Consider the following 27,167-nt stretch of genomic DNA (forward strand, 5'->3'; position numbering starts at 1 on the left):
GCCCGTCTCCAGCCACCCCTGCACCGCCTGCCACACCACCTGCCCTGCCCGCAGCCAGCCCCCATCTTCAGCCAGCCCCGCACCCAGCCCCTGCCTCCAGCCACCCCCGCAACCCGTCCTGCCTGCAGCCAGCCCCTGCCGCACCCCCTGCCCGCAGCCAGCCTCTGTCTCCAGCTACCCCCACACACCCTGCCCGCAGCCAGCCCTTGTCTCTAGCCAACCCCGCACCCCTTGCCCGCAGCCAGCCCCCGCCTCCAGCCACCCCTGCACCCCCTGCCTGCAGCCAGCCCCTGCCACACCCCCTGCCCGCAGCCAGCCCCTGTCTCCAGCCACCCCCGCACCCCCTGCCTGCAGCCAGCTGTCTTCAGCCACCCCCGCACCCTCTGCCCTGCCCGCACCCAGTCCCTGCCGCATGTACCCCCTGCCCTGCCCACAGCCAGCCCCTGCCCTGCCTGCAGCCAGCCCCTGCCGCGTGCACCCCCTGCCCTGCCTGCAGCCAGCCCCTGCCGCGTGCACCCCCTGCTCTGTCTCCAGCCAGCCCTGCACCCCCTCCCTGCAGCCAGCCCCTGCCGCACCCGCTGCCCTGTATCCAGCCAACCCCTGCCGCATGGACCCCCTGCCCTGCCTGCAGTCAGGCCGTCTCCAGCCACCCCCGCACCCTCTTCCCTGCCCGCACCAGCCCCTGCCGCACCCCCTACCCTGCCCGCAGCCAGCCTGTCTCCAGCCAGCCCTGCACCCCCTGCCCTGCCTGCAGCCAGCCCCACACACCCTCACCTCCAGCCAACCCCGCACCCTCCTGTCTCCAGCCAGCTCCGCATCCCCTGCCTTGCCCACAGCCAGCCCCGCACCTACTTGCCTTCAGCAAACCCCGCACCCTCTGCCCTGCCCGCAGCCAGCCCTGCACCCCCTGCCTCCAGCTAGCCCTGCCCCACGTCCACTGGTGCCCTGCAGTTCCCAGGGCAGTAACCCTGGACACCTGCTTCTATGAGGGGGGCAGGGAGCAGCTGGGACCCACACATGTGCACACCCTAGGGTGACCAGACAGCAAGCGTGAAAAATCAGGACAGGGGGTGTGGGGGGGTAATAGGAGCCTATATAAGAAAAAGACCCTAAAATCGGGTCTGTCCCTATAAAATCAGGACATCTGGTCACCCGAGCACACCCCCAGGGAGAGGCAGGGACCCACACATGTGAAACGGAGCTCATTTCTAGTTCAGGCCCATCTTTTTAAAAAAGAACTTTAGGCAGGGTTAACATATATCCGTGTTTTCCCGGACAGGTCAGGCTTTTTGGTTCTTAAATCGCCGTCTGAGAGGAATTTTTAAATTTTAAAAATTTCTCCCCGGAAAATACGGACATATGGTAACCCTGTTGGTACAAAAAATACATACTGGGCACATCCCTTAAATCAGAACTTTTTATAGGGAACCGGTTGTTAAGATTTTGGCAGCTCATCACTGCCTCCATCCTCCAGGTATTTGCAAAATTTGTAAAATTTTGTAAACGTCGAGTGGGGATAATGATTGTGCCTTGACGTGCATAGGTGAGAAAAATCCCAGACGTGGTCTATGTCCCAAAACTTGACACTATTGCATGCTTAAAGTTACTCTAACCATCATGTGACGGAAGACTGGTTTTTCTCTCCTACGTCCTCTGCAACATATAGTACCCCTCCCCCCATTTCCAGCTCACCCCTCCCTTCCTGTCCCAGAAGCACTTCAGAAACCAGGTGTGCATGAAAAGTGTTAGAATCTGAACGTAGAAAAAGCTGCATCTCAAGCATCGCACTCAACTGTCCCCCAATGTGGATCACTAACCCTACCACGTGTCCCACAGAGGTACCCAGAGTTTCAAGGGAATCTGAGTAACCATGCAGGACTTAGCTGAGCCTTAACAGGAAGCTAAGGCAGAGGTTGGTGCCTTGCTTTAATGAAGTTAGTCATCACCAATGTATTTGCTATATCCAGATCCCCAGCACTGGAGGCTCTGAGAGGAATGAAGCGGCCTATTCCATGATCATTCAGGGTGAGAACCTCATTTGAAGGAGAACACCCGATGGAGATGAATGCAGCCTGAAACAACAGCTGAGACGTGAACTACTTCGGTATACTCAGTGGGTGTCCTCATGTCTCCAATGAATACTTGGAAACCTGAGATATGCATCAAGCCTCACACCAGTGTCAGCAGCGTGTTCTCTTGAAGCATGCTCTGAGTGTACCTGTTCTCAGCTGCCCACCCAGAGGGCTCACATGGGGGGGGACGGGGGGACAGGGAGAGGGGCTGTAATCCACCTGGAAAGACAAGGTCCCCCATATCCCAGCTCCCAAGAGACAACGACGGCTCAGATACCTACTAAAAGGGCCTGGCCATGCCCCACCCAGATCCTGGTGCACACATGGGAGGAGAGAATGAGGCTGACAGGTGCCTCCACCCCCAATCTCTCCCACTCACCCTGGCACCCACCAGCATGTCCCCCCAGTATCCCATCCCTTCCCTAATCTCCACATCCTCCCCGTGAGCTGAGCTGAGCCACCCCTCCCCCAACACTGCTCCACTCCTCTGTCACCCAGCCCACCCCCCCAAATGCCCCCATTCCTTGCCGCAGCCCCCATGCCCCTCTCCCAGCAAGCATTCACACATGTAAGAGAGCTTCAGCATCCTCTGAATTTTCTGCTGCACTCAGATTGCACCCCCCTCCCAAATAAAAAAAGCCCTTTGCCAGAGGCAGATTGTAGCAGAAATCTGATATAAAAAGAGGCATGTTGCTATCAATCCTCTTGGCTTGTCAGGCTACACATACCCAGTGTAATCAGACTGGCACATGAGCCACCCTTAGGACTTTTAGGCCTGCACCTAAATTGAGAGAGAGACTCTTGGGCGAAGACTGTTTGGAATTTTGGTCACCAAAAGGCTTGTGGGTGCCATTCCCTCTTTAGGGATAACACTTGAGTGACTGAGTTCCTGGTGCAACAATCACAGCCCTGTTTCCATTCCTATCTGCACAGAAAGAAGTTGGAAGAATCCATAAACCTTAACAAACACTTTCACAGGGGGCTGTATCTTGGGAACCCCTTTGACAAATGGTCTTAAATTTGGTTTACTAACTCTCACCAGCACCCCCATGAGGCACGCCAAATATCAAGACAATGCAATTCACTGTACAGATTTTATAACCCTTAGACTAATCAAGCATTAAACAAAGCTGGTCTAAAATTGCTGCTTTGGCACAAGTCACTACTGCTGTTCCCACACTGGCCACCAGAGTGTACCTTTCAGTGGAGATTAGGAGAACCCCCTTCCTCCAGACTGAGCAAGTGCTAGTAATAAACTAACATTAATGAAAGCACAGGCCTCTCCTTCATTAGTCCAGTTTGGAGCACTACTTTAGCTTGTAAAGTTTGAAAGAAGCAGCTGATTCAGGAAGGTTACATTAGTCTGTTTACAGGCAGAGAGCAGTCAGTCTCCAGCAAGAAATATAATCAGACACCTGTAGCAATCTAGGCTCATCTGTTCTAATGGCAAATCCAGATGTTCCTCCTCATTTTTTTAATCACTGGAAGTTTTGAATGGGCTTTTCTCTTGCTTACTGGACTTAATAATAACTAAGGCAGACTGTACAGCTGCACAGATGAAATGTGGAAGTTGGCCAATGAGGCTGAGGCAATATGAGATGCTGAGAAGTGGGGGGTGGGAAGGAAGAGACAGAAAGCAACTAATAGAAGAGAGCAAATGTTTATTTAAAAGTAGAAAATCTAGCCCCATACTTGATGGGTAATAGCAAGTTGTGTATAGACCAAGCCTGTAATGCAGGCAGCCTTGCCAAGCTGTAACAAGGTGCCACAAGTATTCCTTTTCTTTTTGCGAATACAGACTAACACGGCTGTTACTCTGAAATCAGTAATGGTGGTAACTCATGGATCCGTAGTTAAAACACATAGTATCTTGTTGCTGTTTAGTCAAAGTAAATGGATTCCCCCCTCCCCCATTTTCCTTATCATAAAAAGGGACTGCTAAAAACGTAAGCATTTGAAAACACTGGCAGAATTACCCCATTTGGTCTGCTTTAGAACCCATCAGCAACAGAGAGGAAGGAGGCAGAGCAGAACTGGGACTGGTAAAATACATAGAACTCTCTCTTCTACCTGAGCAATCCAAATCCACCTAGCTTTTTAGAGAGCAAATGCTATTGCCATCTGAGAGTTATTCAGAGACCAACGTGAAGCACATCGGGACTAAAATCTACAAAGGCACTGTCACCAGGACAGGTTACTGCCTGGTAGACCTGGATGACCTGACTACCACAGACAAGAGGGAAGGGAGGAGACAGAGAACACAGCAGTTCTTCAGGCACAGATTCTATAAATGCTGCACATTCTGGGTTTCACAAGTGCAATCAAAGACTTTTTTTTCCCTTTCAGGAACCCAAGGTACAAGTCTGTAAAGGGAGACAAGCCCAGTTTATGCCCACTTCAGTACCTTCATTTCCAATGGTCTGTCATTCTCTCCCATACTCTGCTCCCAGGCTCCAGTCTAGCCTTCCTCTGCTACTTGTCACTCTCCACACGCCAAGCTTTCTTTAAGCCAGCCTCAGAAAAAAGCAGTAGCAAACACTCCCTTCCATATGTGAGACCTCTCCACCCGGCCCCTACCACTCCCAACAGCCTCTGAAGGGATTGTGGTTGATTAGAGCCAGCTAGACTACCTACAGCTGCCTTGTTTAATTTGTCATAGGGAGTGATGCATTGCAATGCCTGTCAGGTGTCCTGCTGCCCAGTGGAATTCACAGCCTTGAATTAGGTGCCTAACAATGGGATTTACAAAAGCCAGCAACAACTCCAACAGGAAAGGCTGAAAGAGCCTCACCCCAGAATATCCAGTAGGCTGGAAGGTAAAGGCACGCACCCAGGACACACAGTTTCAAGTCCCTGCTCCAAACCCAGCAGCATGGGGATTTGAAAATGGGCGTCCCACATCCCAGGTGAGTGTCCCAGCTACTGCGCTATTGGGTATTGTCGTACACGTGCCAGCCAGCCTGCCCCATGAATTCCTGATCTGGTCACCCTTGCTCTCTTTTGTGCTGGTGAGGCATGCTCTGAGAATGCCTATTGGATCAGGCCCTGCAGGCAAGACTGGCAGGGAAACACCTAGCTTGAGAATCCCACCAGGTCCTTAAGCATCCCGCTACAATGCCAAGAAGCTTGGTGTCATCAGGACTTAGGCAGTTTTGTGTATGCCCACGGGGGGAAACTGAGGCGAGTAAGGGAGTTTACTAGTGGACATTTAGGTGCCTAGAGGGTTAAGCAGCAACTGAGCAGGGACTTTAAGAATCTCAGGGGCACAAAGTGGTGGTTCAGCACCTAAATACCTTTGTGGATTTTATCCTTGATGGTTTTAGCCCAGCTCTCTGGAGACACTAGTTCACATCACAAATTACTACCCTGGACTGAATGGGCATGGCAGGGGTGTTACCTTCACATCTGTGTAGAGAAGACTATTAATAGTGGAGTGTCAGGAAGCTTGTATTTCAGCACCTCAAGCTGTTCTGCCTTCATGGATAGGAAATTTCACTCTGCAGTGCTGTCAAGCTGGCAACCTTTATAAAGAATGAAGGCACTTGGAGAAAAGAAAAAAGAGGAGCAGAAGCCCTTTGTTTGCAAGAGCCTGAATGAGTATTTCTCTTCCCATGGCTTTTGCTAAATTGTAATGAGCCTTTGCTGCTGCTCCTGCTTGCGCTCGTCTGATCAATATCTGCTCTAATACAATCCACCAAACTTCTGTGCCTTGAGATTTCCAGAACAAGGAGACCACTACAGATGTGACTCCTGTAATGAGCGCTCGAAGGACAGCAAAAACCAGAAAATTCACATGCTGAGCGGGATTTTTCTGCAGTGAAGACCAGTGTTTACTAGATTAGTGTTTGGGACAATTGTAGCTGCAGAGTGAACAGCCAACCTCCTTCAGTCATCTTTGCTGAGCCTTCCCAAAGATACATGGTGACAGATTTCACCCAGAGAGGTTTCCCAGAGATGGTGGGCTAGATCCTCAGCTGCTATAAATTGGCATTGCTCCACTGAAGTCAGTAGTGCCATGCCAATTTACACCAGGTGAGGATCCATCATCCTGATTACATTCATTTTCCCCTTACAGGCTAATATTGTGAGGTATTGAGTGCTTACAACCCCCTAGCAGGGCTGGTATCTTAAAGTACTTTTTTTGGGGGGGGGGAGGGGCAATATCTGGCAAAGCATATAACAGGAGGTGAATAAAATACACAAGACCAGGAAAGGTTTTTTTTAAAATGATTTTTTTTTTAAAGAAACTGCATACATCAGAGACAAACAATAATTTAAATACCATGCAGTTTCAGTATGTACAAAATCTAGGACAGAGATCCAGTTTACTTTTTCTTCTAGTTATTTACACTGTTTTCATACAGTTATAATCTGTTAAATTACAATACTGGAAGAGCACATGATTGACAGTCACCACATTCACTCCTATACAAAGACAAACTATGTACATACACTTGGATATGAGCTGGAAAATGCAACTGGTTCTGGAATATGTGAGACACATGGAAAAGCAGTTAATGTACCCTTCACGTACTTTGTTTTTATAGACGTGTGATACTAAATTAGAGCTGGGTGAGCAGTGGGGAAGATCATTTGTAACCATTTCTGTTGGCCAAGTTTTCATCCTTTTCTTCCATGGATATTTGTACAAAGTGGGTTTATCTGCAGGAACACTGGGGAATGGATGTTCTGCGTGTCATAACCCTATTTGCATGTGAACCTGGGTATTTGTGTGTGAATGCAAGTATTTGCTGGTCATTTTTGGAAGTGCTCTCCTCCTGTTTATAAAGTTTCAGCTGTCCAGTCGGCATGCAGAAGCAGTAAAATGTTATTCAGGTGACCAATCACACCTGATGAAGAGAGAATAGTAATGACAAAGTGAAGTGCTTGCATGTAACCCAGAGGTTGAAACCTCTCAAGGGTTCATTGAATAACTACAAATAAATAAATTAGTAAAAATAGAAGCCTATTCTTCTTCTTCTTCACTATTTTTCCTGGTAATGCATCCTAGGCACCAGATGCACAAAGATGGTACAGGCCCTGCCCCAAAGAGTTTATATCCTGAAACCTACTCAGATCTGAAATGGATAATGCACGGTACATTGTTCACTATGAATAGTTCTCCCAGCTCTATTCTACACTATTTCTGGTCTGGAGGTGAAGGAATAGACGTCACCATCACTTCTCAGTAGTTTGTGTCACTTTCTCAAACTAAATTATTAAATTATCTCAAGCAAAACGTTTAGTTAAAAGTTTTATGATTATTTTTACCACAACTCCTTGTTTTTTCCCCTTCAATTTTCCACTAATGTTTCCATAAGTTCTCGAGCAGATGTTGCATCACACCTTGTAAGTATTAACACCACTGATTCGTTAGATTATTACCGAGATATTTTCTTTTTCACCATTGGCATTTTTTCCTCCACATAGTTTTTAGCAATCAGTGATGAGCAGATGAAAATTTTGCTCTCACCAACCTAGTTTTGTTTCTTTAAACCAGGTAAAGTGAAGTGCGTGCTATTATAAATCCTTCTCATACAAATGGAACTCATTGCTGATAACAACGGTAAGTAGAAAAATTATCTGCTTTATTATTAGCTCTACTTGGCCAATTTTTTTTTTAAAAAAAGCTCACTCCTTGTTCCAGATGGAATCCCAAGTACAGTAACACACTGGACGTGGCTGTAGCAGAGTATTTGATGGGAAAAGCATTTGCACTTCTGCAGAAAATAGAGATTTAAAAAAAAAAAAAAGTCTGCTCTCATTTTGGTCTTAAACTTCCATGCCTGTCAGGTGGAGTGATGTAAGTAAACTGAGGATACAATGCAGTGTTCAGTCACCAACAAGTCACCTTTCAGGAAGATGCCTTGTCACTGCGTAACTCCTGCTAAACAGAAGAAATGCCAACCGTGCAGCGTGGACTGATGCTGTTACGCTGGGCATTTCACCTGGATTCCTCCGCAATCTGCTGTAGCTGCAGCTCATGAGAAATATGGCAGTTCCAATGAATACTGTTTCAGATCAGAGTGGAACTGCGGTATCTTCTGCTAGAATGTCAGGCAAATGGAATAATACCTCAAGCGCCTTCCACATCTTGTCTCAGTGCAGAGCAAGTCCTGAAAAAAAACTTCCTGGGAGTTCAGTGGGATCTTATCTCCAGCCACATGGTAGTCTGTAATATTATGACCACACCCAGAGCCAGAACTCTACTGTAAACGAGAAAACCATTGAGCAGGGCCAGTTCAGTCCGGCTGCCTGACTTGCAGGTGAACCGGGGGTTGCGGCATGGCCCTGACACACCAGGGGCAGGTTGTATTGCTACAGTGGCATTTCCTGTGTTCACTCCTCCACCAGCGGCTCAGTGTTGCCTGAGAAGTCTGCAGTGATAGCAACAGCTGGATGCCTATCCCCTTATCTCAGCCTCTTATTCCTCCTCTTTAACAAGAAACCCAAATCCACCCCTTCCTTAGTGCCTCCCACCAACACACAAGTTCTGAATACTCTGATTTCCGTCCTACTGCTTCCTCAGCCCTCCCATCTGACTCAACCTCAGACAACAAGGCAGAGAAGTCAGGACATGTGGGCAGCTGTGGGAGGGCACGTTCTGAATCCCGTGGCTTGCAGCTGTTTGCAGCAGCCATGTCTCTGGGCCATTTCATAATGCAATGTGCACATACAAATGCCAAGACCTTTGTTTTCTTCTTTCAAGCCATGCGTGAGAGTGAATTGAATAATATGCACCCCTTTGTGATGTCAGGGGAAAAACCCTGCAGCAATACGTGCTAGGCGGATACCTGCTCTGCTGTTCCTGCACTGTGCTGATAATGTTGAACATTAGGTTCTCACTGCTGGTGAACTCTTGGCTGAGGAAGTGCATTGTACTTCCCCACTAACTTTATTTTGCAATATCCTGCAATCAAGCCACGGAGAACTGGTCACTGGCAGATCATATTTACATAGATGCCTCTGTCTGAGATAAATCTTCTTCTCCCAGAGTGTATTGGGATTATTATTTTCTTTTGACAAGTCCAGGTAAGTATATCCTGTGCGTGTGATGGGGATGCAGGAATCACCTTTATTTTTAGGCTATCGCGAAACCACTAAACAGTGCTAGGTAATAACTTCAAAGACCTATTGCCTCAAATAGAAATGAGGAAAAAGGGCAACAGTCAGTACTTTGGCTCCTGTGGGAATGGCTGAGGCTTTTTTTCTTTTTAATGCCCTCCACCCTGCAACAGACATTCACTATTCCCCAAATGCTCACTCATAAGTCACATGGGTGACCTCAGATGAGACTGAAACGCTTCCACTCTTCTCGGATACAGCCCAGTCTTGGCAGGTGCTGACCAGCCTCAGTTCCTTAATGAAATCAATAGGCGTCATTCTGTTGTAATTTACATAGGCTTTATACTAACGTAACTTCACTGAGTTACATGAGGTTGCAGCCGATTTACACCAGGGTAAGTGGGATGAGAAACAGGTCCAAGGGGAGCTGAGCACGCTCTGCACATAACTGGACACATAATATACACCTATCAAAGCAACCTCAATCTGATGCTGGTCTGAAATCAGCGGAGGGGATGGGTATTGTATTACCAGGGCACCCCGGGGAAGAATGGGAGGAAGCGTGAGTGGTTGTGCGTGCAAGTGAACTCTTGCACAGGATACCGTTGTCATAGAAAACATAGGCCTCCCTGCACAAACTTTCAAAAGGAAAACAACATTTGATATTATTCCACAGTCATGATCCAGAGCACTGCAACTTACAGTCATGTTACTTCAGCATTTTGGCCACTTTATATCGAGTGTAGCAATATATTTTCTCATAAGGGATGGCATCACAGACATTTGTTCCCAGCTTGTTAGGTTTATACTGAATCAGGGCTGGACGCTGCAAGGGGCTGAACCCTCTGGTCCTGACCCAGCAAAGCACTTCAGCCTGTGCTTGACTTTAATGAAGCATCTGCATAATCTCACTGGTTTCAAAGTGCATACTTAGTTAAAGTTAAGCACAGGCTGAAGTGCTTTGCTGGGTCAGGGCTAGAGTGATCACCCCCTTGCAGTGCTGAGCTGTAAGTGGCCATTTTAACAGTTAAAAGCATGCCAATATAAAAAAGCCTCGGGGTTTTTGCCTATTGCCTTGGTTCTAAATATTGCAGATAATTCTGAGCCATCCACAACAATACAGTAGTATATTTTTGTTACACCAGGCCCACATTTTGCTACACCAGAACCGAGAAAAGATTATTCTCAATATGATTGAAGTGCAGGCCCTTACATGCCCAATCTGCCCTTTAAAAATCTCATACGTACAGAATAATACATATCCCATGGATACCTTATTGGAATCCAGACCTTTCACCTGATTCACTGCTGCCTTACAGTTGTGTGAACTGGAGGGCAAACACGGTTATTCTGATTTGAGTGTGTTCGACATGCCTTAACGATCACTTGGCACAGGTATAAATGATTACAAAAGGTCAAGGCGGTACCTTTTGCTCGTTATTTACCAATATTATTGTTACTTAAGGTTTGTGGAGTCATAATAAGGTTTGGAAAACAAAAAATTGATTGAGTGAAACCAGCCTTCAGTAAGTAATGCTGTTCTTCTTGTGAACCAAAATGGTGATGATCAACCAGTCACAAACTCCTCCATGGAAAGTGAATTTCTTTGTACTCGGAAAGTGGGCAGGTCCTGAGAGCAGTTCTCCTCCCCTACTGTCCTTCTAAGGTGCTCCTAAACTGACAAGTGTTTGGACTAAAAGTGCTTTAACGTGGCTGCAGGCCTTTTGGAGACTTCACCCAGCACAGTCATTGCCAGAATAACACCAAGTGCCTCAGCTTTCTTTGGAGTCAGGTGACAGATACTTGCAAGGATGCGGGGTGATTGAAGACAGAATGGATGCATTACCAGCTGGGCTTGGACAAATATGGTGAATCCACATGCCAGGAAGTCATAAACATAGATGCCAGCTCTTGGTATGATTCCCACCAGGGGTATTTTCTATTATCGAAGCTTGTGCCAGCAGATCTGATGATGTAGCAGTACCCATCACATGTAAGTACAATTTCCATTTTGCTTCTTCCCCCCTTATTTTCATTTATTTCTTTAATTTAATTATTTTAAAAAGGCAGTTCAGAAGATTTACATTGTACGTAACAGGAAGTGAATAATACCAGCACTTACGGTTCTTTTTAGTTAGGTTTTAAAGATGGCATAGTAGTCAAGCAGAATTGAACTGCTACGGTCTATGAAACCTAAAAGAGAAAGGATGAATGAAAAATGCAATACTTTGCAATAAGCTTGTTCTCACATACGTATTATATGTCATCAAATAGGTGGCATTATTTAATGGTTTAGGGCAATGGCATTGGACACCAGGATTCCCGGGCTCTGTTTTCAGCTCAGCTATTGACTCACTATGTGACCTTGGAAAAGTAATTTAAACTTCCTTATTCCTCAATTTATCCATCTGAAAAAATGGGTTTAGCAACATTAACACTTACCAAACTCACCGAGTTGTTGTAAGGGCCTAATCCAAAGCCCACTGAAGTCAATTAGCGTTTTTGGATCAGAACTTTAGGACCTGTTTACACACCAATTATTCCAGAATAGCTATTCCAGAATAACTCCTCAGTGTGGACACTCTTATTTCAGAATAAAAGTGTCAACACGTAGTTATTCCAGAATACGAGTGTCGACACATAGCTACTCCAAAATAGCTATTCCACTTCAAATTCAAGGCCTACCTTACTCCAGAATAATTTTCACGTGCAGGCAAGCCCTCAGATCTTCAAATAATAGACTTGACATAAATTCAAAGTATTATTAAGGCTATATTTTAGTCACTGGTATTTTTAGTAAAAGTCATGGACAGGTCACGGGCAGTAAACAAAAATTCACGGCCCGTGACCTGTCCATGACTTGGGGCTTGTCTACACTTACATTTTATAGTGCTCTAACTTACTGGCTTAGGGGGGTGAAAAATCACCCCTGAGCGCAGCAGGTCTGAGTGCTTTAAAGTGCTAATGTAGACAGGCTCCGAGCGCTGGGAGCCCACGCTTCCAGCACTCGGAGCTAATCCCCTCATGAGCTAATCCACACTTGCACTTCAAAGTGCTACTGCGGGAGTGTTCCCGCGGCAGCGCTTTGAAGTTTCCAGTGTAGACATACCCTTGTACTATATACCCCTGACTAAATCTTGGGGGCGGGAGAGGGCCGTGGGTGCTGGGGGCAGGCGGCCCGGGACCCCTGCTGGTGCTGGTGGGGAGACAGTTGGAGAGGCTGGCAGGCTCCCTGTCTGGCTTTGTGCCTCCCTAGAAGTGGCAACATCCTCCTTCCTCAGCTCCTAGGCAGAGGTGTGGCCAGGCAGCTCTGCACACTGCCTCTGCCTCGAGTGCCGGCTCTGCAGCTCCCATTGGCTGGGAACCGTGGCCAATGGGAGCTGCGGGAGGTGTCTGCAGGCAGAGGCAGCATGCAGAGCTGCCTGGCCACACCTCTTCCTAAGAGCTGAGGGATGTCGCTGCTTCTGGGGAGCTCCTTCCCCTCCCCCAGAGGTAAGTGCCCCTCAGAGCCCTCACCCCCTCCCGTGCTCCAACCCCCAGTCCTGAGCCCAAACCCAGCACCCAAACTCCTGCTGCTGCTGGGGGTGCAGTGGCCTGAGACTGCCCCAGCCGTGGCCTGAGCAGCTCGGGCAGCCCCTGGGCCAGCCGCACCGGCCAGGGCAGAAGTCCCGGAAAGTCATGAAATCCGTGAGTTCCATGACAAACTCGTTGCCTTAATTATTATTCATTAATGTTTAAGTTTAAAGAGACATTTGAAGTTAAATTTGCAGCTTCTCTGCAGAGGCTGTTTTGAAATGTGTCCAGAGGCTTTTGTTTCCAGCCATGTATGTTTGTTTTGTAAGTGTTGGTCTTTGACTCTATCATCAACTAAAGTATCCATTCCTCTAGAAGAGCAAAACTCATATCCTTTACCGAGCATATATGTCATTATCTTAATGTCAAAAATAGATTGTTACCCTGCTAATGATTTTATAATGGTGACTTATCTGAGTTTAAGAGAATTATTCGCTTTCATGTAAGTATGTTTCATTTATGTGGATATTTTTTGGTTAGACTAACAGCTCAACAACCCTGTTGAACTTTAAATGAATCTTTCTCCAGGTTCAAGTATGCTGGGCTTAGCTTTCATTGAGCCCAGGCCGGATTTGACTGAATCAGAACCAACTTATGGATTCAAATGGAAATCAGACAAAATTCAAGAGACTTCAGATGAATGGTCTCCTCAAGATTTGGAAACAAAAGCAAAATTCTGGCTGCAAACCCACAGGAACCAAACTGAAAGAAAGCTCACGCAGACACGCCTGCAAACCAAAATTGTTAAGTTTTGCAGTGCTTCAGTGAGCTGCTGCTCACTGCCATTGTAGTTCTGTAGCGTAAAAACTTACTACAGCGATGGAAGGGGTTTTTCCACCGCTGTAGTAAATCCACCGCCTCAAGAAGCAGTAGCTGGATAGTATAATCCATCTGCTGATCTAGCTGTGTCTACACTGCGGGTTAGAAATTTTTCACAAATCTGAGCAATGTACCTAGGTGAACCTAAGTTTTAGGTGTAGATCAAGCCACATGCTTCTAGACTTAACACCTGAACTGGTGAGTTGTTGAGCTCTCAATGGAAGCTGACAGCGCTTAGCACCTGTTAGAACTGTAACCAGTTATAGGTATCTCACATCTGGAGGCTGAATTTAGCAGGACAAACTCAACCCTCGTGTAAATCCATTGAGAGGTCAAAAGATTAGGTCAGAGATGATTATGACCGTTGTGTGCAAGTACTAAATTAGAACTGGCCTAAGATCTCATGATTCAAAGGCAGCTGCTTGTCTCTTGCAAATGACTGCCCTGCACCTTTAAGCGGGGGGTTGTTTGGCTGGCTGGCTGAGCGAAGGGAACAGTGCTTTATGGCTGGTGGGGTCAGTGTGGTTGCTGACTCATACCCTGGGAATAGGGTTTCAAAGGGGAAGCTCAGCTCCTGAAGCCTTCCTTTTTACACAGACCAAGGCTGAAGCGACCCACCTTCCCTCCCTTTTAAGTGGTAAAATACCAGGTTTGGTCAACACCTGTGGTGGGGATTACTCTAGCTGCTCCTTTTTTAGGGCGGCTGGGAAGGAATATTTCCCTTACCACCATATTGGCTTGGGTGCAGTTCGGGGTTTTTCCTCCTTCCCCACAGCGGGTTTCAGGAAGGGGTCTGTTCATGCATGGCATGACGGGAGGTAGGCTATATGTCACAACTCATTATTTAAGTGTATGGTGGATGTCCAGTGCAGGTACTCCATAGGGAAGGTATACAGTGACCAGATAAGTGGCTTGGAAAATAACTTAAAAAGAGGTGTTCATTAAAGGAACGAATGGGAGGTGGTTGGGGACTCCTATGATTAGTACGGCAGGGAACCAATGCCCTATTTTAGCCCACCTTAGCCCTCCTACGAAGAGGTGTGTGGATGGTAAGGTCCCAGCAATGGATTTACTGGATGGACCTGGATGGAAAAAGAGGAGGAGCTAGTAAAAGCCCACTGGGTAATTATGGAATAAACATGGGGTTACCTGCACTGTACACTGTTATCTACCATGTAGTCTCAGACATCTAATAAGAAAGTTGCGGCCTGATTAAACCCATATCAAATGTCTCCTGTCCTTCTTTCGGCATAACCAGACAACATACACGTACATTCTTATTTGTTATTATTTGACTCCTTTTTCCACGTCTTCAAATATGACAGTTAATGTGGTGCTAGCTGGTGGATCACTTCTACAAATGAATATGTTCATAAACTATGCAACACTTTTAACATGATTTTAATGTATTGTGACAAAGTTCCTGCTCTACCTTGGTGGGTCTTGCGCTTATTGGTGGATTTGCTCGCCTTGGAACTTCACGGCAGCCCTCAGCTTGGCCGTTTTTCTGAATTCACAGTCCAGGTCGACTCCTCCTGTGTCTGACCAGGAGTTGGGAGGATTTGGGGGGAACCCGGGCCTGCCCTCTACTCCGGGTTCCAGCCCAGGGCCCTGTGGAATACAGCTGTCTAGAGTGCCTCCTGGAACAGATATACGACAGCTACAACTCCCTGGGCTACTTCCCCATGGCCTCCTCCCAACACCTTCTTTATCCTCACCATAGGACCTTCCCCCTGGTGTCTGATAATGTTTGTCACCTCAGTCCTCCAACAATCCGCATTCTCACTCTCAGCTCCTAGTGCCTCTTGCTCCCAGCTCCTCACACACATACCACAAATGGAAGTGAGCTCCTTTTTAATACCCAGATGCCCTGATTAGCCTGCCTTACTTGATTCTAGCACCTTCTTGATTGGCTGCAGATGTTCTAATCAGCCTGTCTTAATTGTCTCCAGAAGATTCCTGATTGTTCTGGAACCTTCCCTGTTACCTTAGCCAGGGAAAAGGGACCGACTTAGCCTGGGGCTAATATATCTGCCTTCTATTACTCTCCTATAGCCATCTGGCCCGACCTTGTCACAGTATATAAATGTAAATAAAGATCCACAAAATGCAAAATTAATTCAGCCATATGCTTTTCCAGGGCATTCCAAAAGTAATAATTGACAGTGACTTGCTTGAGACCTCTCTTTCTTGAAATGAATTCCTACAATTGTTATCTGAAAAAAAAATCTATGAAAAATCAATGTAATTTAATTTAGTGTAGGACTTTACGAACCACAGAGAGCTTGATTTTCAGAGGTGCTGAGCACCTGCAGCTCTCACTGACTTCAGCTGGAATTCTAGGGATTTAACACCTCCGAAAATTACAGAATAGAAGCAGCATGAACAATGCTAAGGCAATGTGCCTCAGCCCTGAATTGTTAGGGATGAGCGTGTTAGTTCAGGCTCCTGGCTCATTCAGTCCTGGGCTTTTCTGTCCACACGGCCTACAAGGATATGAACTGGTTATAATGCTGAGTTTGAGATTTTCTCCTAAATTGCCTATGGAAAGAACTGAAACACAGGGATTAATAATAGAATAACCTGAGTATTCTATACTATTTGTGTTCACACTGCAGTGAATTAGCATCCTACAGTGTATGAGCTCGGAAACTGGAAATGCTGTTATACCCTTTCTGCTTTCCTTTTCCTTCTGGACACCAACACCATTTATTTTAGATACCAGAACAGTGAAATGCAAAATGACCAGCATGCTACACAAGCAAAATAAAAAAAGAGATTAAATATTGTTACAGAGATGACGCACAACTGCATACAAGCCTGTAATCTTGACGGGCATATCTCTTGAGTGGTGGGTTGATTGTGAATGCTGTTTGTGTGTGGCTACGTATTTGGTGTGTGCATGTTTGGGAAAAGAGGATGTCTATATGTTTTGGAAATCAGCACTATCAATTGTTAATCTTAAAACAAACGAACAGAAAAGTCCAACCTTGTTAGATGCTTGCTTAATTCATGAACCTCCATTTCAGTGCTTTTAAATTCGTTGAGCTCTTTTCGAATGGCTGCCTGCAAATGACAAAGAAACAAGTAAATATGCAAATAAAAGATCAAAATAAGCTCACTTTTTATTCAAAATGGTATATTTGATTAACAAACATGAAAGAGGCATTAAACGATGTTCTCGCAGGTAGAAGAGAAAGCATATACAAGGCTCTTTAAAATATTTCTTAAAAAAAGAGAGATAAACCCGATCTAAAAATCACAGGAAGGCAAGAGCAGAAGAATGTTTCAGTGAGCTGTATCTATTAGAAGGAGAGGCTCTTTGTAAACAATGCTGACATAGGTCCTAGTTCTGGTTCCTCAAATAAATACCCCACAGTGGGTGCACATATATGTTGCAAAAGCAAAATTAACAAAAAGCCATATGGAACAGACGAATGGCTGCCAAACTTGGACTATGCCTGACCATAAGGGACAGAGCACCAGAGCTGAGTGCCTTTCACACAGAATGCCCTGCTGCTTATCCCTATTAAGTCAACCTCTGGGAGAGACAGCAAGACCATTCCAGTCAAACAGAAATGCTGCAGCAGGGCATATAAATAAGAGATGCCAGCAGGGCCATCCCTAGCCATTTTGGTGCCCTATGCAGCCCCCCCACCCCCACGGGGGGGGCTGTGTGGAGCCCCAGGCCTCCACGATAGGGGGGCTGGCCTCTGCAGGGGGGGAGGAGCTTGGGGGGCAGAGGGGAAACCGCCCCCCAGCACTCACCGGCGGAGCGGAGTGGGCTGGGGCTGGGTTGCTCCACTTCCTGCCACCCAGTGAGAGTGGGGTAGCCAGCCCCCACACTCACGAGACAGAGTGATCTGCAAGGGTGGTCCCATGTAGAGCACATAGCAGTTTCTGGAGTAGAAGTGCCAAAGGCATCGGCAACTGTGGCACAAGGAAACATTTTCAAAAGTTCCTAAATCCCACTGACTTTCAATGACGCTTGACGATCCCGGAGCCCAACACATCTTACAGTTTGGATTGCTTCATTATTTATTTAAAACAATATTCTTTCTGCAAAAAGAACTTCTAGCAGGAGATAGCACTAAGCAAAGTACAGAAATAGCACCAAATCCTAAAATAGCTAGATAGCTGGATAGTATTTCACCCAAATCACTAAAGTCTCAATCCTGCAACTTCCGTGGGTCAGGACTAGGCCCAGATTGAAGAATGTCTAGCCTCCAAGCAGTCTCATAGACATTAAGGTCAGAAGGGACCATTACGATCATCTAGTCCGACCTCCCACACAACGCAGGCCACAGAATCTCACTCACCCACTCCTGCGATAAACCTCTCACCTACGTCTGAGCTATTGAAGTCCTCAAATCGTGGTTTAAAGACTTCAAGGAGCAGAGAATCCCCCAGCAAGTGACCCGTGCCCCATGCTACAGAGGAAGGCGAAAAACCTCCAGGGCCTCTTCCAATCTGCCATGGAGGAAAATTCCTTCCTGACCCCAAATATGGTGATCAGCAGAACCCCGAGCATATGGGCAAGATTCACCAGTCAGATACCCAGGATAGAATTCTCTGTAGTAACTCAGATCCCACCCCATCTAACATCCCATCGGGCCTATTTACCATGAATATTTAAAAATCAATTAAATGCCAAAATCATGTTATCCCATCATACCATCTCCTCCATAAACGGATCAAGTTTAATCTTCAAGTCAGATAGGTCTTTTGCCCCCACTGCTTCCCTTGGAAGGCTATTCCAAAACTTCACTCCTCTGATGGTTAGAAACCTTCGTCTAATTTCAAGTCTAAACTTCTCGATGACCAGTTTATATCTATTTGTTCTTGTGTCCACATTGGTACTGAGCTTAAATAATTCCTCTCCCCCTCCGGTATTTATCCCTCTGATATATTTATAGAGAGCTGCTGATGGTCTAGCCCAAGATCGAAAAACCTTGAACTTTGACTTTTTTTTCCCATTGGTCTGATCAGTTTATGCTTCTACCTTACTGCCTAATTATGAAACCTTTTACTCATGTGAGTAATGCCACCGGTAAATGCTACTCATGGGAGGAAGGGGCTATCTCTAAGGAAATCTGCACTGGTATAACCCCCTAATACAGATAAATTACATCAGTGCAAAACAGGATATGTGCCAGTGTGATTTATCCAAGAGCAAACTGCCTTCATCTGGACTAGAACCAACACTAGGCAAAAACAGACTGAGGCTATGTCTACACTAGCACTTTCGTCATTAAAACTTGTGGCTCAGGGGTGTGAAAAAACCCACCCCCCAAACGAGAATAGTTTGAAGGAGGAAAAGTGCCAGTGTGGACAGCGCTTCGTCAGCAGGAGCCATGCTTCCGGCAACAACGCTACCACCCCTCATTTATTTTGTGGCCGGGAGAGCTCTCTCCCAGCGACAAAGAGCGGCTACACAGTACACATTGCGATGGTGCGGCTGCAGTCACACAGCCGTGCCGTTGTAAGGTGCGCAGTGTAGACATAGCCTAACCATTGCTTAGGGCCCCGCGCAGCTTAAGGGGCCCCCAAAATATTCCTGCTGAGGGTCTCCAGTGGGCTACCACTGACTCTGATCTAGACAAGCCCTAAGCCCGACTCTTTGCATGGGCTACAAAACTGGGCCCATTGTGCTCTTCAAATACAGCTTTGGTGTTTTATTTACTTTGGAAATGACTGTCAGGCTGTGCGTTATCTATCACTGAAAAGACTGACTGTTTATGCAGCAGCTCAAGGGCCTGCCCTCAGCAGACTGATTTGCGACCTAAGTGACTGTGAAGGGCCACACAGGCGGCTGACTCCCACAAGGTCTGAAATCTATTACCCCATGCATTCCTGATCTATTGGTGAGATTTTAACATGCCCTTTTTATTCCTCAGACCATTACAGTTGGTAAAGATGAAGTCAGACTGAACACAATTCCGCACATCCAGAACATGGAGAGCAAGATTAACTTGACAAACAGAAAATCCATTAGAAAAATATATTTTTGCAATAAATCTTCGCCCTGGCCTGTGAAGACAGAGAGTTACTGAATAGTTGCTGTGGAGGGGAATAGTCTTCAATAGGGGAGTTTTGGTTTTGTCAGAGCTGGTTTCAAATTGTTTTTCTATTTTTTGTTTAAATGGTGCAAATGGTGATGTGGAAAAGCAGGCATTGCAGATGCCAGCAATCAGGATATTTTCCACAGGACCTGACCTGAAGAAGGAAAAATAGATTAGTGCACTTTTTTTGCTCCCTTATACATGCAGAAGGAATGCCAAGCCTTGTTTCCTCTGTTTTGCTGGAGGTCTTGATCAGCAACCACAAGAACTCAGTGATACAGACTGGCTTTCTACATACACCATAAATAAGGGTCCCAGCTGCATTTTTCTCCCATATTTACTTTATTTTCCTTTACTTTCTTTTTAATACTGGTACTTAGCACTTTTATACTACTTTTCAGCCACAGATCTACAAACACTTTACAAAGCTGGACAGGCATTATTATCCCCATTTTATAGATGAGGAAAAATAAAGTACGGATTGGTTAAGTTACTTGACTAAGGGCCTGTCCACAAAGGAAAGTTATGTTAGTATAAGCCAAGATGTGAATTGAAACGGATATAGTTATCTCCACATAATGCCCAGGATGGACAGTCTTATTCTGGAATAAGTAAGCCTTGTTTCGGTTTGGTTTTCATTGCTTTGGAAGGGATTAAAGTTAAACTGAAGAAAGCCACTCTTATACTAGAATCAGATTGTCCCCCTGGGTAGTTATACTGATATAACTATATTGGTTTAGCTATACTGGTGGTAACTGCTAACACATGCCTGTGTAGACCAGCCTTAGTTGCACAGTAAGTCAGCTGTAGGGCCAGGAATAGAAATCAGGGCTCCCAGTCTTATTTCCTGTCCACTGGACTACACAGCCTGGTGGTAACATGCTGGGTTGACACAGTTCCACATTAAAAAAATGTAGACCCTGATTTTCATTACACTACGGACCCTTTAAATCACACTGGCAATGTAAAGGGGCCAAAGAGTGGATGTAACATTTCTCAGGCCCACAGTGTTGTTTGTCTTGAGAACTGCAATAAAAAGTTTAAATTTCTCTGTCTCACTTTGTGGACGCTATCACCTTGTCTCTGCTTAAGATAGACATTGCGCTCTACATAGTAGGACAAAGAAACACGCAGAAACAGCCTGAACTATGAATACAGTCCACCTTCTTTCTGCAACCTCAGTGTGACTTATAGAATGTCAGGGCATTAAGCCCTTTGCTGCTAGTTCCCACCACAGACTCAACGTGGTGGTAGAATATTGGCATAACTGATGTGCCAAACTCCACTAACACTCAAAAGAAGGTGCACTTGATACAGAGAACTGCTTTTCTCAATATATATGACACACAAGACAATAATTAGGTGGTTAAAAAACCTTTGGGGAGCAGGAAAGAACATAAGAACAGCCAGACTGGGTCAGACCAATGGTCCATCTAGCCCAGTATCCTGTCTTTGACAATGGCCAATGCCAGATTCTTCAAAGGGAATGAACAGAATAGGGCAATCTTCAGGTGATCCAAAATCATGTTCTATCCCTCCTGCCTTAAGATAAAGATACTGGGTAAAATTTCCAAAAGCAAACAGGACCGGCTCTAGGTTTTTTGCTGCCCCAAGCAAAAAATTGGCCAAGCTCCGAGAGCGCAATTGCCCAAGCAAAAAAAAAAAAAAAAATGGGTGGCCGGAACGCCGCCCCTGGACTTGTGCCGCCCCAAGCAAGTGCTTGCTTTGCTGGTGCCCAGAGCCGGTCCTGAAAGCAAATGAGTCCCAATGGCTTTCTATTGGACGGGTACTTTTGACAATTTTATCCATTGACATTTTGCACCCAAGGATTAATTAATTATGCAACTACAGCTTTGGTGAGTGCCACTGAGGTACTGGTTCATTAATTCTGTCTCCCGGTATCATGCGCAACCTTGCTTGTAGGAGCGCCCCACCCATAAAGTGGTAGAATTACTCAGCGCAACCAACCGACACACACGTGCACAAATACAAGGGCAGTCAGCAAGGTCTCTTCCTCACAGGGCCTGATTCCCCTCTCATGCTGATTTTACACCAGTGTAACTCCATTGATTTCACTGGAATTAGTCCTGGTTTACTGGGATTGGCAAATGAGGCTCAACATTTCCAACCAGAAAACAAAATAAATTAACATAAGCAGAAAAGGAACAGAAAACTCATCAGCTCCGAGTTCAACACAGCCCTGCAACCCTGAATGGTCAGTACCCTCCCAAAGGCATTTCACCCTCTACCTTCCAGCCAGCCGCTCTTAGGCCTTGTCTACATACAAAAGTCGTACTATTTTAACTATACAGGTATAGATAAAGCAGTACAATCCCTCTAGTGTTCATGCAGATATATGCTGGGATAAAAGAGGTTACACCAGTATAGTTTATTCCTGTATAGGAAGGGGAATAAGTTATACTGATATAAAGCACCTTTGTATAGGTAGATCTGCATCCACACTAGGGAATGTTCTGGCATAACTATATTAATTACAATCACATTCCTAACCAGCATAGCTATGCAGATACAAAATCTGTGGGTAGACCAGGCATTCTAGCCTTTCCCCTGTACACCTTTGGAAGGAGACTGAATTGAGGGTAGGCCCTTGTTCGCAGTGTCATGTCACACCAGCATTACAGAACCTTGTGATCAATACACAGCTCCTATCCCATCCTAAGCTCACTGGGCTTACTTTGTCGGCGGCTGAGAGTCGCGTCCAGGGTTTGTCCGCCCTCCTGTCATAGTCCTGAGCATCTGCCACTTCCACGTAGTCACTGAAGCGGATGAGGATCTTTTTCTCACGCAGCTCTTCCACTGTGGGCCTTTGGCTCAGCTGCAGGTACAGGGGGAGAAAGGGCACCACAACTTAATTCCTCCCCACTCGCCAGTGGTATTCACTGAGTTATTTTACAGGCAGAATGATCATAATGATAGCAGGTCCCAAAGGTAACACGGCCAGCTTCATTAGTTTTAATTATCTTCTGCATAGTCACTGGCTGGAAGACAAGCCACTGTTTTGCCTTCTGAATACCAGATATGAGGGGGCAAAAAAAGGCCCTAGAGTTAGAGTAGCTGGTTGCAGGAGGATCCCTCAGTGGCACAGAGTCGGCATAGCAACTTATATGCCATCCCCCCTACGGCTGGAGCAGGGGCAGTAGGTTGGGGAGGGAGTGTGGCTGGAACGTCCCTATGCTTCACTGATCCCTGGCTGCTGTTGATACCCAGCCGAAGTCAAGCTAATACCAGAGACTGGCCCAGTGCACAACAGGCACAGGAAGATCAGGAGAGCACAAAGGTGACTAGTCACCTTCACGCACCTCCTAGGGAGACCAGACGTCTGATATTATTGGCACTGTTGCAGTATAAGGGGCTTTGTCTGATATAGGCAACTATATTACCCCCCCCTACCACTCCCCCCCAAAAAAAAGTGTCCCGATTTTTGACACTTGTTATTTGGTCACCCTAGCACCTCCCCACCCCCACGCCCACTCCTGGGTTGTGATGTGTGCTCTTTTGCTGTACCGGAGGCTGCAGGCTGAGGAAGTGAGCCTGTCCCTTTCTGAATTATGATCTAAAGGTGACAAAGCGCCATTACTTACCATTGTAATACCTCATGGAAGGAAGGCAGGATGGCTTTTGCTCATTAAGCTTTTCACTTTATGCTTTAGTTTGATTTTTTGTCACAGCATATTGGATTTTTGAACAGATTATATGAGTACAAGCAAAAATGTTCAGGCACGTATTGCATCATGTCAAGAAACCATCTTCATTGTTCCAAAGCAATTTTTCTGAGTTCTGCAGAAATGTAGGCCAACCATGCTTAAAAACACAAATCAGAAATAATATGCCCATAGTCCACACATACTGTAGTCACGTACCCAAGGGCAGAATTTGGCTGTAAGGGATTTATTCTCTTTGAACGCACAGAATTGCCATTACTGTCAATTGGAATTATATGTACTTTTCTAAAGAAGAGACTATATATACATATTCGATGCAAACACTTGCATTAATCCAGCATTATCGCTGAACAGTTAAACTCACAGTATGTAAGAAACTGCAAGAATTAAAGTTCCAATAGCAATTTTAACTTGGCCATGTTGCCCATATGATAAGCTTTATGGCACAAAATACATTCTATATTACCTCAGACCTTAGTCCATCCTGTGTTTTGCTGCACATTGGGCTACCCACATTTGCCATCCTTGCCTGTCAACTGCCCTTCTCTCCAAAGCTTCCCATTTCATGTTGAGGTGCTTGATGTTGTTCAGAACTGTTCGTTATTCGCAGTCTTCCTCTCTTTCTTCTTGCGTTTTCTGGCTTCCATTCAAGGGTGGTATTTGGTAAGCGTTCTTTTTCCATTCTCAGCACATGTCCCAGCCACTGATCTCTTCTTTTGTAGATTATCTGTGAGAGGGTGCCTTGTCCAGTAATTTTCCTGACTTCTTCATTCGTCTTCCTATCTCTATAGGTTATTTCCAATATTCTTCTCAGACATTTGTGATGAAATGCAACAAAATATGATGGAGGAGAACGTGCCGGAAGAATGGACCCTCGGTATCATAATCAAGTTACCAAAGAAAGGTGATCTAAATAATTGTTCAAATTGGAGGGGAGTAACACTTCTATCTGTCACAGGAAAAGTATTAGCAGCAGTCCTCCTGAACAGAATGAAAGGAAAGATGGATGCCATCCTACGTGAACAACAATCTGGATGTAGGCAAGGGAGATCGTGCACAGATGCTATTTTCTCCCTGAGACGGATTATTGAGACCACAGTTGAATTCCAAGGCAGTCTTGCCATCAATTTTGTGGACTTTCAAAAGGCATTCGACAGTGTAAATGGAGAAACAATGTGGAAAATTGTGAAACAATATGGAATTCCAACAAAATTAATCAACATTATGAAGGCATTCTACACCAACTCAAAATGCTGCATTAAAATGGAAAATGGATTGAGTAAGCCATTCAACATTTTATATACGTAACATATAATGCTACCCAATTAACTAGAAAAACAGAAATGGTAAATACTACAGATGTGCAACATAGCTGAGCTAATAGTGCTGGGATAATCTTAATTTTTGCATTTCTTAATTTTGATTAAAAGTTTCAAATAAGCCGAAGGGCAACATCTGCAAAAATGCTTAAGTGACTTAGGAGCCTAAGCCCCATATTCAAAACTGGCTGAGGCCCAGATCCTCAAAGGTATTTAGGCCGTCAACCAATACGAGTTAGGTGCCTAAATTTTTTTGAGGACCTGGGCTGCACATACCTCCCCGCCGAAATTCTAGTGACTTTCAATGAGCTTTAGGCTCCTAAGTGCCTAAATTGTTTTTGAAAATCACTTAGATGGTTTGAAAATTTACCCTTTGTGATTTCTGTGCAACTCCAATGGTGCACTAAGAGTTTTTCCTCAATGTTACATTTCCTAAGCTTTTTAAAGACACAAAGATTAAAAAAAGCCCATACTTAATGATGATACCATTTCAATGGTGACAATTAGGCTTTGGTGTTCACACATCGCTGAGGTGAATGGGGCAAATTCCTATGTTTGCTGCTGCTACTGGATGGATGAAAATAATTTTCTGCAAGGCTGATTTAACAGGGAAGAAGCTGATTGCAGAATATTGCTGATGCAGCCAAAATTTCTTGTTACAACAGAAAAAAGAAAGATTACTATTTGCAGAATATTGCTGATGCAGCTGAAATTGCAGAGATCCTAAAAGCAGCTGTTCTCTCTCACACCATGTTTTGATATGAAGTCAGAGTTTTATGGGAGGATTTTGTGGTGTGTATTTCACTAAAACAATTACAATCTCTTTTGCGCAAACTGTACTAACAGTGGCCTGAGAACAGTAGCTACTGCCTATGCCCAATCCCACGCTCAGGAAAAACAGCAGACACTGAGCATGCTGGGTTGGGTGGGGAAAATGCACATTGTGATGTCAAAGCGGGGCTTTGTTAAACTCTGCTAATAACATCGCAAGCCATCTTGTTTTTTGAAAACAACAGTGCACCTCGGCTTGTACAATATTTTTTGCTACTTTTGTGAACTATTTGTTCCAGGCAATAATACAAAGCTATCTTTGGGATACACAGAACTTTGTCAGTCAAGCTGAAAAGAGAAATGTGTATAAAGTACAACTGTCTCTGTGCTTCTCTCCACACTACAGAGATAACCAACAACCAATAAGGTTGGCTGAAACATGATTATGTTATAAACACACTCTCTCGTTACTTAGCAGGGCAGAAAAAGTAAAACCACCACCTGCAAAACATGGTAAGGAGCCATTTATAGGCTATATCAGGGTTAATGCATGGTTCTCAAACATGTTTTTTTTCTGTCCTCAAAAGCAAGGAAAACAAAACATGTTTGGGCTGTAACTGTGGTTATTTTTATCTCGTAGATGGTCCTTCTCTCTGTGTATTACAGCTCACATCAAATATAATTGTGAATTATGTGTTAGGGGTTCCGTGCATGTGAAAATAATAGAGAAACAAATGCTGTCAACTCTGTTAACATTACAACGTTGCTGTTCAGGCAGCTCTGCAGCAGGTTAAACATGATTATTTCTCCTCTAAATTTTTATCTAACCCGCAAATGAGCCACTAAGAAAATCCCCAAACCACCCCTACATTTAAATAATATCACGGCAGGAACGAAAAGCAAGGACGTTCAAAGATAAGTTTGACACTCCATCTTTTATTTGAGTCAACGTACCTCTTTTCCCTACGACATGAATTAAGGAAGTGTCAGTGTGTCTCTTCATTTCTGAGCTCTTGTCAGTTCATGACAGACCTTGGTCGTTATTTAAAAGTAGAGATTTTTTCTTTGGTATTTAATGCCCTATTTATATAGTAGGGGATGACATTTGATCAAAAGATGAAAGCCTGTCAACTAAAAGCAGTTTTTAAAAGATGGATTCAAAGGAAACACGGAAGTCAATTTTTTCAGATTTTGACTGATAAATTACTGCAGTCCTTTTGGGGTGAGGGAAGGCTTTTTTTATACACTTGTTTTTCTTTCATAGCTCCTTGCCCTTTTAACCAGATTTAATATTTGGGCGATGTTGCCATACTAAATTATTTGCTTATTTTCCCTGCAGGAGGCAGACACGAGGATGCCGTTTGATGCACCATGCCATACAGTGACAAGCTAGTGCGTGGGTATATGGGTGGGTGGTGCTTCTCACATGTCAAGGAGGCACAGGTGCCAAGCGGCTTCAATGCCATGGAACTTTGAAGTTTATTTCATTAAGGTGTGTTAGCTCAAAATTGCAACAAAGGCTTGAACAGCTTAGGAGTAGGGCCTGTACGTGCTATGGTTAATACAAAGAATATTGATAATTATACATACACACATATAGATAATTTTTATAATAAGAATCATATTTACACACACTAAATACTCAGTACGTTAAACCAAATAAGGATCTGATAATAATAAATAAAATAAGAGACTACTACAAAGAACGTGTGTGCTTTAGATAGACTGCAATAAATAAGGTGGTTATTTACATAGTTAACATACTGATCTGTTAGCAATTCGTTTTCGTTCTATTTCGATTAA

The 27,167-nt window shown here is 45.0% G+C and overlaps 1 protein-coding gene across 1 annotated transcript in view; it reads right to left on the reverse strand.

Annotated features, from left to right (window-relative positions):
- Positions 1–9,962: 9,962 nt before the first annotated feature.
- PHACTR1 (phosphatase and actin regulator 1) overlaps positions 9,963–27,167 on the reverse strand; it is a 178,166-nt gene continuing 160,961 nt past the window's right edge. Inside the window, exons 10-12 of the mRNA XM_077810641.1 lie at positions 22,287–22,427; positions 16,519–16,595; positions 9,963–11,330 (exon numbers count right to left, since the gene is read on the reverse strand). Coding sequence (XP_077666767.1) covers positions 11,315–11,330; positions 16,519–16,595; positions 22,287–22,427 — 234 coding nt within the window. The 3' untranslated portion in view covers positions 9,963–11,314. The remainder of the gene's footprint in view (positions 11,331–16,518; positions 16,596–22,286; positions 22,428–27,167) is intronic.

This window comes from Eretmochelys imbricata, chromosome 2 (assembly GCF_965152235.1).
Source record: "Eretmochelys imbricata isolate rEreImb1 chromosome 2, rEreImb1.hap1, whole genome shotgun sequence".
Classification (NCBI taxonomy): Eukaryota; Metazoa; Chordata; order Testudines; family Cheloniidae; genus Eretmochelys; species Eretmochelys imbricata.